General features: G+C 54.9%; 1 protein-coding gene across 1 annotated transcript; it reads right to left on the minus strand.

The window, feature by feature from the left end:
* Positions 1-408: 408 nt before the first annotated feature.
* On the minus strand, positions 409-9912 carry CTHRC1 (collagen triple helix repeat containing 1). Its single transcript, XM_073330397.2, has 4 exons — positions 9643-9912; positions 4881-5102; positions 2401-2617; positions 409-897 (listed from the first exon to the last, which is right to left on the minus strand). Exons 1-4 carry the CDS (start codon positions 9772-9774, stop codon positions 755-757), a joined length of 714 nt encoding a protein of 237 aa, XP_073186498.1. The 5' UTR covers positions 9775-9912; the 3' UTR covers positions 409-754.
* Between the last annotated feature and the right edge of the window lie 7738 nt (positions 9913-17650).

The following is a 17650-nucleotide window of genomic DNA, read 5'->3' on the forward strand; positions in this document are numbered from 1 at the left end:
GTTGAGAACCTCTTAATGAGTTATTTAACTTAGTGGGGAAAAAGCCAAAATGGTATGCTAAAAACTTAATCTTTTAAAATGAGATATTTTATGCTTATTATTGTCCTGGATCCAACTCTCACTAATATCAATGGGAGTTGAATCTATAGTAGAACTATAGTAAAGTTGAATAATCTAGTGCTACAGTAGTACAATCAGGTTCGTATAATATGATTTGATCCTTTTAAATAAGATTCTTGAAGTCTAAAATGAATAAAGTATAGTATTTTCTCCACAGATGTTACTTTCATGTCCGTCAAGCTACTCTAATACACCTGTTTCATAATAGCCATGTAAAAAGTAAAACCCTTTGCATTTTGCTGACAATAAAATAGCCTAGATTTTTGCCTCTTTTTGTAAAAGGTTTTATTTATTGAACAGATATAAAAAGATTTAATCTACAGTTTTTACAAGGGTGATAAATATTCAGTCCAAATGATAATAAAACTGGACAAACTTGTTTCTAATATTTGTTCTAAAATTATATGGTAGAAGAACTTGCCAGGTGTGTTTAACAGTGATGTGGCTACATGTTAAACAGTTCAGCTGGAAAAATTCAACTAGGGTGCTTGTAAGCAAGCTTGTGTATTCTGGCCAGATGCTTACAAAGCTCCAGAGAACTATTCAATTTCAAAGTAAATTGTACAAAACGTGTATAAAAAATTGATATGGGGGCTTTGGAACGATGGGTTACAAGGAGGTTTGGAAAAAACTTCTATTTCGGCAGCTCTTCAATGACGATACGAGAGACTGAATTCCATCCAGTAGAAGCATCACCTCTTGGGTAATCTGCACAAGTACCAACCCAGATAGCAACATCCACCAACCCAGCGCTGATTCCTTCACAAAGTCCTTCCACTGTTTAAAGACAAACATTGTATCTTCTTTCAAATAATCAGTATCACTTATTTCACTGATTTTTTTTTCCATATCCTGATTTATATAGTTAACATTCCAAAGAACAGCAGTTCAGTGCAACTCTCTCTACAGAAACTGCATTAGGTAAGGTTACTATGTTGTTAATGTTTAAATCTTTAGTGGGGGAGAACATTGTCTTCCAGGGTACCATGGCCTCGGTAGAAACTATCTGCAGCCAAATGTTTTTTAAACCATAATACAAAGTTTTAAAAGTAATTTAATTTTATGATCATCTATAGGAATAGTTTTTAACCATACACAGTTCCTTATTTCTGTCCATTTTTTCAACAGTCTCCACTGTAGTGGCAGTACTAATGGGAGACGTGAGTAGAGTGGTGGAAAACCCATTCTGATACTTCACGGAAAGGCCTACTATGGCCACACAAGTGAGATTTCATGGATTTTCTTGTTACTTTAAAGAAATATTACCCCGGGGGAAGAGAGACAGAGTCAGAGGCCTTCTGTCATAGGCAAAAAGCTGAGCTGCTAGCTTCCCATAACCTTAGGCCTGTTACAAGCAGCAGTTGTTCTCCTGTGAAATCTTCTAGCCTATTCTGCTGCGCTGTGGTGAATATTCTCTATGCTACAACATCTGGTAAGTTAGATGTTGCAAGCCTTTGGTTTTATATACAATTTCTCTCAGCATATGTCTATAATTCAAGGTATTAAGGGGGACATATGGTGTAAGTATATTTTAGTTGTTACTCCCATTTTCCCTATATCATCATCTTTTGATATTGAACAAGAACTGTTGTTGTGATTTGCCCTTTTCTTAGAAGAGGGCATCATATAAGATGTGGACAACTAATTGTTCCGAATATGATTTGGTTTAGCTTTTAATGTGATAGGTCTCACTGGTGAAGATGGGTTTGTGTTGGAAACTCCAGCAGAAATTAGTCTGCCCAAGAATATTGCATGCAATTCCATACCCGATACAAATAACTGCACAAAAGACAATACAGGTCCAATACATAAACTGCCTGCTTAGAAGGTGGTATCCCAGTTTCACCAAAGCACTAGTGCTATTTAGTTATACTGCAGTTGGGCATAGTGTCACACATGCCATTTTTTATCCTAATTTGAAGCAGCAGTAGTTGTTTAATAGAAACCTATCAAAGCTCAATGGGTTGGGCTGGATAAGGTAAGTCTCTTCATCTCTAACTTCTTGAATTTACTTAAAGTATGACTAAAGCTAGTAAGACCGTAAAAATGGAGTGGCAGCAAACCCAAATCCACAAGAAAAACTAGAGTTACTGTATTTTTAATACTTATACTGAATTTTGACACAGGTGGGAAAAATCATCTAGCAACTGTCCCTCTCTGCCTCCCCTTTATGGACCCTAGACTTCTAAATAGATGTCCTTATGAGGTTCCCCATGTCACTTGTTAACTGCATCCTTATCTTGAACTCCATTCCTAAATACATGGCTTTGACATACATACCTGAAGAAGTGCGATGTATATTAATAGTTGAATTCAGCTCTGGGCTTCCTTGGTCTAAATAAATTATGGCTTCAATAGGAAGTGGCCCAGAACATTCGGCTCCATTAAATGTAAAATACCACCGCTGGCAGCATGCATTTTTGCATTTGAGTCGAAGTGATCCACTGAAGAGAACTCTTAGAGCACTGTTAGAGCGCATCTTTGTGAATGTACATTCCTAAGGAAAATAAGAATAAATTGTTGGCTGTGGCTTTTGAACCCACTTCACTAATTCTTTTGAGAATACATTAATCACCTTCTCTGTTCTCCCCATTCATTCCCCTGCTCCTTTTATTAAAAACTAGCACCTGACAAGTAAGTCAGTGCCCCAAAATACTGATCGGTGTTTCAAACACACCAGAGGATGGGGGAATGTTGAGATCCTATATTTTAATATGAGACAATGTATGCTGTCAAGTTAAGTATCTAAATATCTTTGGGGCTTTCCTTTCTCTCTTCTTTCTTTCCCAACACTCTCCTTCCTTGCAGTTAAGGAGAGTGTTACCAGCTCTCTCAAGCCAGTCCATATTCCAGACAAAATGTTAGCCAGAAGAGGTTGATGGAAAGATGCAGGGTTATCTTGGTGCTGTACAAGGTGGATAAATTAGGTTTTTTAAAGAAGTTTTAATAGGGATTATTTAAACCAGATTTTCTAAATTTTAAATATTTGCTTTTTAAAATACATTTAAAATGACAAGTTATGTTAAAGCCTTCATTAACTATATTTAAGTGATTTTAATAAGTTCTACATATTTGCTACCAAAGTTTTAAAGAACATCAAACCACTGGCTCAGCACATGGACACGGGAGTTTCCTGAGGTGTTAAACGAGCCTGACACAACAGTAGCCTCTTCTGCAGGTACAGAGAGAATATTTTCTTCATTACAGTTTATTCAGTTAGTTCAATGACTTGTTCATTCAAAGTTAAGAAACTGATTGGGAGTTGAAAAAGTTTCAGGAAACCTGTTTTCCTTTTCCAATCTATGAATAAAAACTAGGTGTGAGAGGATGAGATTTCCTAGTTCTAAAATCTTGAAGGACGGGGTGACCAGAAACAATCACTTCAATTCAACAACTACAGATAATTTCGTAACTCAGTTTTAAATGCAAAACATGTTTTGATAATTTTTTTCCTCATGTATCCTCCACATTTTAGTTTTATTTAACTAATTAATAAAACATTAAAATGCTGTGTATCTATTTTTACTTGAACTCCCATTTCCATTCAAGTCAAGCTTAAAATAAATCACAAGTAAAAAAACCCCACAATCATCTAGTAAATAAATACACCATTCATTATTTTCTGATGTAAAAATTAAAAATCTGAATAAATGTAAATTATGCAGAATAATTTCTTAAATATATATAGATGTGGTTAGCAAAAAAGTATCAAATTTCATGTAAATGCTACATTTAGTTGCCAATCAACATGTTTTATGGTTACCCACCAATGAGAATCAACTTTTCTTTAGGAAAGTAACTCAAAAGTATAAATGCAAAACAAGACTCAAATCAATTCTTGAAATCAAAGTTTCCTGCTTGCTGGTTAAAATCATGATTAAAACCGGTGACTTAAAATCAGTCCATCCTATTGCAGTACACCGATGCAAGGTAACAAGGGATGTGTTTGAAACCTGAATCCCTACATAATATAATTTTATGATTTCTCTCTTCATCACTTAGGGGCTTTCTGGATTTAGCAGTCACAAGACACTGTTTTCATGAAAACTGCAAGACTCTTCATATGATAGTCTATAAAATTTAGTAGAAAACATTTTCAGTTGAATTTTTAATTGTGCCCCTCCACCTACCCAATGCTGAATAACTTGCTGCTTGGGCCCATTAAGGGGCAGTTCTAAAGTAAATGGAAATTAGATATTTATTGTATCTATTGAATTGGTTCTCACACTGTGACTGCAACTGTATTACTTAAACAAAGTAGGCCTACCAATCTCAGGCTTGATGTGTTGCTCCTAGGGGGTTGGGAATTTTTTTTTTCTTTCTGGTCATCTTCCATACCTATTGTTGTTTTTTTTTTCCTTACTTTAAAATCTCATACTCAGAGGCCTGAACTAAGGATACAATATTTTTGTTGAACTGGTTAGGACTTGTTGATGCTGCACAAGTCTCACCAGTCGGTTAGCCAGTTATCTCTGTAATCCATGCACCCAAAACCTTGGCTTCCAGTTCTACTGCTTCAAAAGGGAAAACTGAATATGGGTCTGCTGTATGTACCTAGAACAACCCAGCTCTCTCACCTGTAGCTTTATTACTGAAATAAGACACCTGGAGTGTCCAATCAGTTATTACACATAATAGAAATGGGCCTGAACTAAAACTCTAGCTGGGATCAACCTTGAATGTTGAAGAAAAAGTTTCCATCAACAGCTGCTGTGGTGTTGCTTTAACATCACACTACAACATCACGTGTGCTTACTTACTGCAATTTTGCCAAGATCTATGCCATAATTCAGCGCACTCCATGAACACTGTTTAAAGTTGGGTGTCCAAGACTCCTCAATGCTTTCTCGCATACATTCTCCTTTTTCTCCTTTCAGCCCATCCCGACCAGGGATTCCAGGTGTCCCAGGAATTCCATTGATTCCAGGGTTTCCATCTCGTCCAGGAACACCACCAGGTCCTTGTAAACACATTCCATTATACTGAAAAACATAACCTTTTTTCACACTTTGCTTATTGATTCTAAGGCTGAAAAATAGTGTTGCTTACTTTGTACAAGATAGGAGTCTGTTATAGAAGGCCATGAAAATTCCTCTATTAGTGAGGAAAGAGAGGCAAGAAATGGCATTGCCTCTCAAATACTGAAAATTAAATGAATATGTTAAAACTGGCAGCTGAGTTTGCTGTTAGTGGGATATCAAAGATAGATGCAGGGTGGTAGTTTCATTAATAGGAAATATTCATATATGTTAACTACAAAACTGCATGGAAAAGTGTACATGCCCCTTACCTTCCAAAAAAGTTTCCCCAGATTACAATATTAATATGGTCAATTGCTGGCCTCAAACTATGATGGTACACCTTGCTTTCACATTTTAACCAACTAGACTGTGATAGTAATAGTGTAAATTTAACATTTGGGAGAGAGGAAGATGAAACTCAGATGGGGCTCTCTCTTCTTCTCTGCCCTCAATCCCCAAACTATTTGGACCCAGAGCTGTGCAGGGTGGACCCCAGGCAGTTCCACCTGTCCCCACCCATGCAAGCTCCAGGGAATAACTCCAGGGAGGAGACAATTTGGGGGTGCAGACAAAGCCAGGAGAAGGAGACATAGAAGAATCTGCAACAGGAACCTTTGGACACTGCTGATGTCCACTACATTTTTTATCTTGAACATTAGGTCCCATCTGCTGACTGGGTGCTTATTCCAATCCTCACCCATTCATCGAGTCTCTTCACCTCCTACTGCCCTGCTCTTTTCTTGCCTTCTGTCTCATGCTTATCTCCTTCCCTTTTTCCTTTTGTTCAATTAATCCCCACCCACCAAACCCTAATCAAAAACAAAAAACAAAATTGAAAGAGAATTATGCAACTAACATGACACTTTCAAATCATAACATTGCTCCTGCTTGTATGTTATTTTCCTTCTTCCCTTCCCTTTGACTGACTTGTCTATTTAGATTATATTTCTTCAGGGCAGGGACTGTCTCTTAACCTATATTTGGATAATGCTCGGCATAACAGGGCCGCCCCACTGTGATACAAATAAATAAATAATTAAAATGAAAAGTCCTACTAAGGAAGTAAATTGAGATCCAGAATAATGAACTTTTGACATTTCCTACAATATTCAAAAAGAAAGAATCACTGTTGGCAAATACAGTAACAAGAACATGCCAGTGAAACATTTGATCAAGGAGCAGATCCTTAAAAAGGCTCAATGAATATTAGTTTGGTCTCAGAGACACCTACAAAACTAATAAGCAAGACAGTTATGTGAAGACATTTTCATTTCTTACAGTACTACTTGTACCAATTTATTTGATACATTTTGCCTTTAATATTGAAACTGATTGTAATGTTGCCTAGTTCTGATTTCTTTAATATCATAGAATCATATCATATCTTTAATATCATAGAATATGACAGATGAATAGAAAAATATTAAGAAAGTTGAACTCAGTAGAAGTTGGGGGCACTCATCTCTTCACAGGATCAGGCCCACTATCTGGAACATGTGAGAAGCATGGTCTTACAAATAAAATATGCTATTTAGCTATTCTTTGCTTTAACTTCGTAACTCTCAACTTTTGCCGACTATTGTATCCCTTTCAGGAGTCTGATTTGTCTTGTGTACTCCCCAAGTTTCACCTCAATCTCAATTAAAAAACTACTTGATTACAAAATCAGACATAAAAATACAAAACTGTCACAGCACACTTACTGAAAAATTGCTTACTTTCTCATTTACCATATAATTATAAAATAAATCAACTGGAATATAAATATTGTGCTTACATTTCAGTGTACAGTATATAGAGCAGTATAAACAAGTCATTGCTGTACAAAAGTTTAGTTTGTACTGACTTTGCTAGTGTTTTTACATAGCCTGCTGTAAATCTAGGCAAATATCTAGATGAGTTGATGTACCCTGTGGAAAACCTCTGCATATCTACGGGGTACATGTACCTCTGGTTGAGAACCACCGATTTAGCTGACCTGGACATTTTAGTTTTAGATTCCACCAGGGGGCAGAGCTAGCCAAAAAGAGGGTGCTCCAGACTGATCTAACATTAAAGAAATGTTGAATATTTCCAGAGAGGGAGGTTTAAACTGTTGCAGACCCAGAAACTCACGTATGCAAAAGAATTACATGGACTTTGGTCTCCTCTTCAGCCAAACCGATCTGTACTCACCAGATCAATTATTTTCACATATGGTATGCTGCTTTTGAAGTGGAATGAGCATCTAGTTGTAAAATGACAATGTTGTGTCTGTTGAAGCAAGCCGACCCCTTGTCATGTTTTTGGTTCTATTTTTGAAGGAGTTTGTGTCAAAGTTATTTTAGCTGACACATTTAGTATACATCTACTTAAGTATATTTCCTTAACTTCCACTAATTTATCTGTGTCATAGAGCTCAGCCTGCCAAGCTGAAAAATGGGATGCAGTGTCGGGCAAATATTCAAGATGAGGGACACAAAAATATTTGTTCATACAGAAAACTTAAACTGTGGGATTCACTCCTTTAACTTCCCATAACCTCAGATTCATTATTCCTTATTTTTTTATATAAAAAATGTTCAACAATGACAGTGAGATGGCACCAAAGCTGTGTGGAACACAGGTGGCTTTGGGACTGAAACTAGTGATAGCCCTCAAACTGAAGTACATTTGAAGGGTATGATCTAGGTACATCTGCTGACAATGCCATCTACATACCAAAACCAGCAGCACCCTCTCCATCCTAAAAAAATATAAGTGTTAGTGAATACAAGTGCGGGATCCCTGCAAAGACTTGCCTTTGTCTGGAGGGAAGAAAAATCCATGCCACTGGTTTTCCATGGCTCAATAGCCTTCAGTGCATTTGTAGTTGCAATCAAACAGCATCTGGAAATGTGCCATGTATAAGCAGCAGTGTGAATTTGTTTACACTTGGGAAAGTGGGATTTAATAAAATGAGAGTTTTGCAGCTTTTTGTGGCTCTTTAAAAGTAACCTTTTTTCTTTATCTTGTCCTTTATTTACTATTCTAGTTTAGTTGATAAGGGCTTTAAAAAATCAGTTTTGCCTAGGCGATGTCTTAGTAAGGAAGGAAAGCAGTTCACAGTCCACTCTTTTTTATAGAAACAATCCAGCCACATTAACTTGGCCTTGCTTCCTCATGCGGACATGACTGGAGAGAAGGGTATGTATTACTTTAACCACAGACTACAGACTCTGCTATGTGAAAATCTGAGGAAACACAGTCTGCATCTGGAAAGAAATAGCTTCCATGAAGACAAATCCATTCTAAACATTTCCCTGCATCATCACAATCAGTGAGCAATAAAATGTAGAAAAGAAGATAAATCAAATTACTCATCCTTCCTGCAAAAATGACCCAGCATAATTGAGTCTATGGTCAGGTCTTCAAGTTATAACTGGGTTTGGGCAGGGGAACTGTCCTGGCTGGCAGAAGGGAGCTGTTCTCCCAACAATAGACACTTTGCAGAGACTGGCCCCGAGAGCTGCTCTAGCCTCTTCCTGGGATAAAGCAAAGGAGAGGATTGGGTGGTTCCAACCCTTTGAATGAGAAAGCAGCAAGGAAGATTCTCCAGCAGCTCCTCACTTGTTACTGTAACCTCAAATCCACAACATCACCCGCAACCTTGTCCACCAGCTCCCCCCACATCAGACCCCTCTGCCCCCAGACTCCCACTCTAACCCTCCTAACCCTTTTCAGGCCCCCCAGACTTCCACTCCAACCCTCCTAACCCCTCTCCAGGCCCCCCCGCCCCCAGACTCCCACTCCAACCCTCCTAACCCCTCTCCAGGCCCCCCCGCCCCCAGACTCCCACTCCAGCCCTCTTAACCCCTCTCCAGGCTCCCCCTGCCCCCAGACTCCCACTCCAGCCCTCTTAACCCCTCTCCAAGCCCCCCCCCCCGCCCCCAGACTCCCACTCCAGCCCTCCTAACACCGCTCCAGCCCCCCCTGCCCCCAGAGTCCCACTCCAGCCCTCCTAACCCCTCTCCAGGCCGCCCCTGCCCCCAGACTCCCACTCCAGCCCTCCTAACCCCTCTCCAGGCCCCCCCGCCCCCAGACTCCCACTCCAGCCCTCTTAACCCCTCTCCAGGCTCCCCCTGCCCCCAGACTCCCACTCCAGCCCTCTTAACCCCTCTCCAAGCCCCCCCCCGCCCCCAGACTCCCACTCCAGCCCTCCTAACACCGCTCCAGCCCCCCCTGCCCCCAGACTCCCACTCCAGCCCTCCTAACCCCTCTCCAGGCCGCCCCTGCCCCCAGACTCCCACTCCAGCCCTCCTAACCCCTCTCCAGGCTGCCCCTGCCCCCAGACTCCCACTCCAGCCCTCCTAACCCCTCTCCAGCGCCCCCCCCGCCCCCATCATCTACTCGTAGCCCCACTGCAGCCCCTCCCTCGCCCCCATTGCTCCGTCCCTCTCTCCCGACCCCTTGCTCCACAGTCCTCCGCTGCTCCCGGCCCCTCCATTCCCATCCCCTATTTCCGCGGCGCGCGCAGACTCACCACGTCCACCACCTCCCTCTGGCGCAGCGGCTTGTGCTTCGCCTTCGGGCTCTCGGACTCCCCGAGCGGCGGGGCAACCAGCAGCAGCAGCGCGGCCAGGAGCAGCGAGGCGGCGGCGGGCGGAGAGCGCATGGTGCGGGGCTGCCGGGGGCGCGGGGCCGGGCTGGCTGGGAGCTGAGCGAGCGTGCGGGGGGATTAGTCAGTGTCTGCAGCGCCCCGCAGCAGCGCGCTGGATAAATGAGCCTTTCACAGCCCGGAGCCTGAGCTCCCTCCCTGGGGACGCCAGGAATTTCCATCCTGTAACAGGGCAGCAGCTCCGCGCCTGAGCCGTCCGGCCACAGCCACAGGCCCGCCGGGGCTTCCCGCCTCCGCATCGCCCGGCACCGCCGCCCCAGCCTCAGGCGCCCTGCAGCCGGCACTCACGGGGCAAGTGTGCCGGGGCTGTGTGCCCCGGGCCCTTAGCACGGGCACCCTACAACCGTACCGCCTGCGCCCCGGGCCCTTAGCACGGGCACCCTACAACCGAACCGCCTGCGCCCCGGGCCCTTAGCACGGGCACCCTACAACCGAACCGCCTGCGCCCCGGGCCCTTAGCACGGGCAACCTACAACCGAACCGCCTGCGCCCCGGGCCCTTAGCACGGGCACCCTACAACCGAACCGCCTGCGCCCCGGGCCCTTAGCACGGGCACCCTACAACCGAACCGCCTGCGCCCCGGGCCCTTAGCACGGGCAACCTACAACCGAACCGCCTGCGCCCCGGGCCCTTAGCACGGGCAACCTACAACCGAACCGCCTGCGCCCCGGGCCCTTAGCACGGGCACCCTACAACCGAACCGCCTGCGCCCCGGGCCCTTAGCACGGGCAACCTACAACCGAACCGCCTGCGCCCCGGGCCCTTAGCACGGGCACCATACAACCGAACCGCCTGCGCCCCGGGCCCTTAGCACGGGCACCGTACAACCGAACCGCCTGCGCCCCGGGCCCTTAGCACGGGCACCGTACAACCGAACCGCCTGCGCCCCGGGCCCTTAGCACGGGCACCGTACAACCGAACCGCCTGCGCCCCGGGCCCTGAGCACGGGCACCCTACAACCGAACCGCCTGCGCCCCGGGCCCTTAGCACGGGCACCCTACAACCGAACCGCCTGCGCCCCGGGCCCTTAGCACGGGCAACCTACAACCGAACCGCCTGCGCCCCGGGCCCTTAGCACGGGCACCGTACAACCGTACCGCCTGCGCCCCGGGCCCTCAGCACGGGCACCGTACAACCGTACCGCCTGCGCCCCGGGCCCTTAGCGCGGGCACCCTACAACCGTACCGCCTGCGCCCCGGGCCCTCAGCGCGGGCACCGTACAACCGAACCGCCTGCGCCCCGGGCCCTCAGCGCGGGCACCCTACAACCGAACCGCCTGCGCCCCGGGCCCTTAGCACGGGCACCGTACAACCGAACTGCCTGCGCCCCGGGCCCTTAGCACGGGCACCGTACAACCGAACCGCCTGCGCCCCGGGCCCTCAGCACGGGCACCCTACAACCGAACCGCCTGCGCCCCGGGCCCTTAGCACGGGCACCGTACAACCGAACCGCCTGCGCCCCGGGCCCTCAGCACGGGCACCGTACAACCGAACCGCCTGCGCCCCGGGCCCTCAGCACGGGCACCGTACAACCGAACCGCCTGCGCCCCGGGCCCTCAGCACGGGCACCCTACAACCGAACCGCCTGCGCCCCGGGCCCTTAGCACGGGCACCCTACAACCGAACCGCCTGCGCCCCGGGCCCTTAGCACGGGCACCGTACAACCGAACCGCCTGCGCCCCGGGCCCTTAGCACGGGCAACCTACAACCGTACCGCCTGCGCCCCGGGCCCTTAGCACGGGCACCCTACAACCGAACCGCCTGCGCCCCGGGCCCTTAGCACGGGCACCCTACAACCGAACCGCCTGCGCCCCGGGCCCTTAGCACGGGCACCCTACAACCGAACCGCCTGCGCCCCGGGCCCTTAGCACGGGCAACCTACAACCGAACCGCCTGCGCCCCGGGCCCTTAGCACGGGCACCGAACAACCGAACCGCCTGCGCCCCGGGCCCTTAGCACGGGCACCCTACAACCGTACCGCCTGCGCCCCGGGCCCTTAGCACGGGCAACCTACAACCGAACCGCCTGCGCCCCGGGCCCTTAGCACGGGCACCGTACAACCGTACCGCCTGCGCCCCGGGCCCTTAGCACGGGCACCGTACAACCGAACCGCCTGCGCCCCGGGCCCTGAGCACGGGCACCGTACAACCGTACCGCCTGCGCCCCGGGCCCTGAGCACGGGCACCCTACAACCGAACCGCCTCCGCCCCGGGCCCTTAGCACGGGCACCCTACAACCGAACCGCCTGCGCCCCGGGCCCTTAGCACGGGCAACCTACAACCGAACCGCCTGCGCCCGGGGCCCTTAGCACGGGCACCGAACAACCGAACCGCCTGCGCCCCGGGCCCTTAGCACGGGCACCCTACAACCGTACCGCCTGCGCCCCGGGCCCTTAGCACGGGCAACCTACAACCGAACCGCCTGCGCCCCGGGCCCTTAGCACGGGCACCGTACAACCGTACCGCCTGCGCCCCGGGCCCTTAGCACGGGCACCGTACAACCGAACCGCCTGCGCCCCGGGCCCTTAGCACGGGCACCGTACAACCGTACCGCCTGCGCCCCGGGCCCTGAGCACGGGCACCCTACAACCGAACCGCCTCCGCCCCGGGCCCTTAGCACGGGCACCCTACAACCGTACCGCCTGCGCCCCGGGCCCTTAGCACGGGCACCCTACAACCGTACCGCCTGCGCCCCGGGCCCTTAGCACGGGCAACCTACAACCGAACCGCCTGCGCCCCGGGCCCTTAGCACGGGCACCGTACAACCGTACCGCCTGCGCCCCGGGCCCTTAGCACGGGCACCGTACAACCGAACCGCCTGCGCCCCGGGCCCTCAGCACGGGCACCGTACAACCGTACCGCCTGCGCCCCGGGCCCTCAGCACGGGCACCCTACAACCGAACCGCCTGCGCCCCGGGCCCTTAGCACGGGAACCCTACAACCGTACCGCCTGCGCCCCGGGCCCTTAGCACGGGCACCCTACAACCGTACCGCCTGCGCCCCGGGCCCTTAGCACGGGCAACCTACAACCGTACCGCCTGCGCCCCGGGCCCTGAGCACGGGCACCGTACAACCGAACCGCCTGCGCCCCGGGCCCTTAGCACGGGCACCGTACAACCGAACCGCCTGCGCCCCGGGCCCTTAGCACGGGCACCGTACAACCGTACCGCCTGCGCCCCGGGCCCTTAGCACGGGCACCGTACAACCGAACCGCCTGCGCCCCGGGCCCTTAGCACGGGCACCGTACAACCGAACCGCCTGCGCCCCGGGCCCTTAGCACGGGCACCCTACAACCGTACCGCCTGCGCCCCGGGCCCTTAGCACGGGCAACCTACAACCGTACCGCCTGCGCCCCGGGCCCTTAGCACGGGCACCGTACAACCGAACCGCCTGCGCCCCGGGCCCTTAGCACGGGCACCCTACAACCGTACCGCCTGCGCCCCGGGCCCTGAGCACGGGCACCGTACAACCGAACCGCCTGCGCCCCGGGCCCTTAGCACGGGCACCGTACAACCGAACCGCCTGCGCCCCGGGCCCTTAGCACGGGCAACCTACAACCGAACCCCCTGCGCCCCGGGCCCTTACAACGGGCACCCTACAACCGTACCACCTGCGCCCCGGGCCCTTACAACGGGCACCCTACAACCGTACCGCCTGCGCCCCGGGCCCTTAGCACGGGCACCGTACAACCGAACCGCCTGCACCCCGGGCCCTCAGCACGGGCAACCTACAACCGTACCGCCTGCGCCCCGGGCCCTCAGCACGGGCAACCTACAACCGTACCGCCTGCGCCCCGGGCCCTCAGCACGGGCAACCTACAACCGAACCGCCTGCGCCCCGGGCCCTCAGCACGGGCAACCTACAACCGTACCGCCTGCGCCCCGGGCCCTCAGCACGGGCACCGAACAACCGTACCGCCTGCGCCGCGGGCCCTCAGCACGGGCACCGAACAACCGTACCGCCTGCGCCCCGGGCCCTCAGCACGGGCACCGTACAACCGTACCGCCTGCGCCCCGGGCCCTCAGCACGGGCACCCTACAACCGAACCGCCTGCGCCCCGGGCCCTCAGCACGGGCACCGTACAACCGAACCGCCTGCGCCCCGGGCCCTTAGCACGGGCAACCTACAACCGAACCGCCTGCGCCCCGGGCCCTCAGCACGGGCACCGTACAACCGAACCGCCTGCGCCCCGGGCCCTCAGCACGGGCAACCTACAACCGAACCGCCTGCGCCCCGGGCCCTTACCACGGGCAACCTACAAGCGAACCGCCTGCGCCCCGGGCCCTCGGCACGGGCACCCTACAACCGTACCGCCTGCGCCCCGGGCCCTCGGCACGGGCACTGTACAACCGTACCGCCTGCGCCCCGGGCCCTCGGCACGGGCAACCTACAACCGTACCGCCTGCGCCCCGGGCCCTCGGCACGGGCACCGAACAACCGTACCGCCTGCGCCCCGGGCCCTCGGCACGGGCACCGAACAACCGTACCGCCTGCGCCCCGGGCCCTCGGCACGGGCACCGTACAACCGTACCGCCTGCGCCCCGGGCCCTCGGCACGGGCACCCTACAACCGTACCGCCTGCGCCCCGGGCCCTCGGCACGGGCACCCTACAACCGTACCGCCTGCGCCCCGGGCCCTCGGCACGGGCACCCTACAACCGTACCGCCTGCGCCCCGGGCCCTCGGCACGGGCACCCTACAACCGTACCGCCTGCGCCCCGGGCCCTCGGCACGGGCACCCTACAACCGAACCGCCTGCGCCCCGGGCCCTCGGCACGGGCAACCTACAACCGAACCGCCTGCGCCCCGGGCCCTCGGCACGGGCACCGTACAACCGTACCGCCTGCGCCCCGGGCCCTCGGCACGGGCAACCTACAACCGTACCGCCTGCGCCCCGGGCCCTCGGCACGGGCACTGAACAACCGTACCGCCTGCACCCCGGGCCCTCGGCACGGGCACCCTACAACCGTACCGCCTGCGCCCCGGGCCCTCGGCACGGGCACCGTACAACCGTACCGCCTGCACCCCGGGCCCTCGGCACGGGCACCCTACAACCGTACCGCCTGCGCCCCGGGCCCTTAGCACGGGCAACCTACAACCGAACCGCCTGCGCCCCGGGCCCTTAGCACGGGCACCGTACAACCGTACCGCCTGCGCCCCGGGCCCTTAGCACGGGCAACCTACAACCGAACCGCCTGCACCCCGGGCCCTTAGCACGGGCACCGTACAACCGAACCGCCTGCGCCCCGGGTCCTTAGCACGGGCAACCTACAACCGTACCGCCTGCGCCCCGGGCCCTGAGCACGGGCACCGTACAACCGAACCGCCTGCGCCCCGGGCCCTTAGCACGGGCAACCTACAACCTAACCGCCTGCGCCCCGGGCCCTTAGCACGGGCACCGTACAACCGTACCGCCTGCGCCCCGGGCTCTTAGCACGGGCAACCTACAACCGAACCGCCTGCACCCCGGGCCCTTAGCACGGGCACCGTACAACCGAACCGCCTGCGCCCCGGGCCCTGAGCACGGGCAACCTACAACCGTACCGCCTGCGCCCCGGGCCCTGAGCACGGGCACCGTACAACCGAACCGCCTGCGCCCCGGGCCCTTATCACGGGCAACCTACAACCGTACCGCCTGCGCCCCGGGCCCTTAGCACGGGCACCGTACAACCGAACCGCCTGCGCCCCGGGCCCTTAGCACGGGCACCGTACAACCGTACCGCCTGCGCCCCGGGCCCTGAGCACGGGCACCCTACAACCGAACCGCCTGCGCCCCGGGCCCTTAGTACGGGCACCCTACAACCGAACCGCCTGCGCCCCGGGCCCTCAGCACGGGCACCCTACAACCGAACCGCCTGCGCCCCGGGCCCTCAGCACGGGCACCGTACAACCGTACTGCCTGCGCCCCGGGCCCTTAGCACGGGCAACCTACAACCGTACCGCCTGCGCCCCGGGCCCTTAGCACGGGCACCGTACAACCGTACCGCCTGCGCCCCGGGCCCTTAGCACGGGCACCGTACAACCGAACCGCCTGCGCCCCGGGCCCTTCGCACGGGCACCCTACAACCGTACCGCCTGCGCCCCGGGCCCTTAGCACGGGCAACCTACAACCGAACCGCCTGCGCCCCGGGCCCTTACAACGGGCACCCTACAACCGTACCGCCTGCGCCCCGGGCCCTTACAACGGGCACCCTACAACCGTACCGCCTGCGCCCCGGGCCCTTAGCACGGGCAACCTACAACCGAACCGCCTGCGCCCCGGGCCCTTAGCACGGGCACCCTACAACCGAACCGCCTGCGCCCCGGGCCCTTAGCACGGGCACCCTACAACCGAACCGCCTGCGCCCCGGGCCCTTACAACGGGCACCCTACAACCGTACCGCCTGCGCCCCGGGCCCTTAGCACGGGCAACCTACAACCGAACCGCCTGCGCCCCGGGCCCTTAGCACGGGCACCCTACAACCGAACCGCCTGCGCCCCGGGCCCTTAGCACGGGCACCCTACAACCGAACCGCCTGCGCCCCGGGCCCTTAGCACGGGCAACCTACAACCGTACCGCCTGCGCCCCGGGCCCTTAGCACGGGCACCCTACAACCGAACCGCCTGCGCCCCGGGCCCTTAGCACGGGCAACCTACAACCGTACCGCCTGCGCCCCGGGCCCTTAGCACGGGCACCGTACAACCGTACCGCCTGCGCCCCGGGCCCTTAGCACGGGCACCCTACAACCGAACCGCCTGCGCCCCGGGCCCTTACAACGGGCACCCTACAACCGTACCGCCTGCGCCCCGGGCCCTTAGCACGGGCACCCTAGAACCGTACCGCCTGCGCCCCGGGCCCTTAGCACGGGCACCGTACAACCGAACCGCCTGCGCCCCGGGCCCTTAGCACGGGCACCCTACAACCGTACCGCCTGCGCCCCGGGCCCTTAGCACGGGCAACCTACAACCGTACCGCCTGCGCCCCGGGCCCTTAGCACGGGCACCCTACAACCGTACCGCCTGCGCCCCGGGCCCTTAGCACGGGCACCGTACAACCGAACCGCCTGCGCCCCGGGCCCTTAGCACGGGCACCCTACAACCGAACCGCCTGCGTCCCGGGCCCTTAGCACGGGCAACCTACAACCGAACCGCCTGCGCCCCGGGCCCTTACAACGGGCACCCTACAACCGTACCGCCTGCGCCCCGGGCCCTTACAACGGGCACCCTACAACCGTACCGCCTGCGCCCCGGGCCCTTAGCACGGGCACCGTACAACCGTACCGCCTGCGCCCCGGGCCCTTAGCACGGGCAACCTACAACCGAACCGCCTGCGCCCCGGGCCCTTACAACGGGCACCCTACAACCGTACCGCCTGCGCCCCGGGCCCTTACAACGGGCACCCTACAACCGTACCGCCTGCGCCCCGGGCCCTTAGCACGGGCACCGTACAACCGAACCGCCTGCGCCCCGGGCCCTTAGCACGGGCACCCTACAACCGAACTGCCTGCGCCCCGGGCCCTTAGCACGGGCACCCTACAACCGAACCGCCTGCGACCCGGGCCCTTAGCACGGGCACCCTACAACCGAACCGCCTGCGCCCCGGGCCCTTAGCACGGGCAACCTACAACCGTACCGCCTGCGCCCCGGGCCCTTAGCACGGGCACCCTACAACCGAACCGCCTGCGCCCCGGGCCCTTAGCACGGGCACCGTACAACCGAACCGCCTGCGCCCCGGGCCCTTAGCACGGGCACCCTACAACCGTACCGCCTGCGCCCCGGGCCCTGAGCACGGGCACCGTACAACCGAACCGCCTGCGCCCCGGGCCCTTAGCACGGGCACCGTACAACCGTACCGCCTGCTCCCCGGGCCCTTAGCACGGGCACCGTACAACCGAAC

This window comes from Lepidochelys kempii, chromosome 2 (genome assembly GCF_965140285.1).
Source record: "Lepidochelys kempii isolate rLepKem1 chromosome 2, rLepKem1.hap1, whole genome shotgun sequence".
NCBI lineage: Eukaryota > Metazoa > Chordata > Testudines > Cheloniidae > Lepidochelys > Lepidochelys kempii.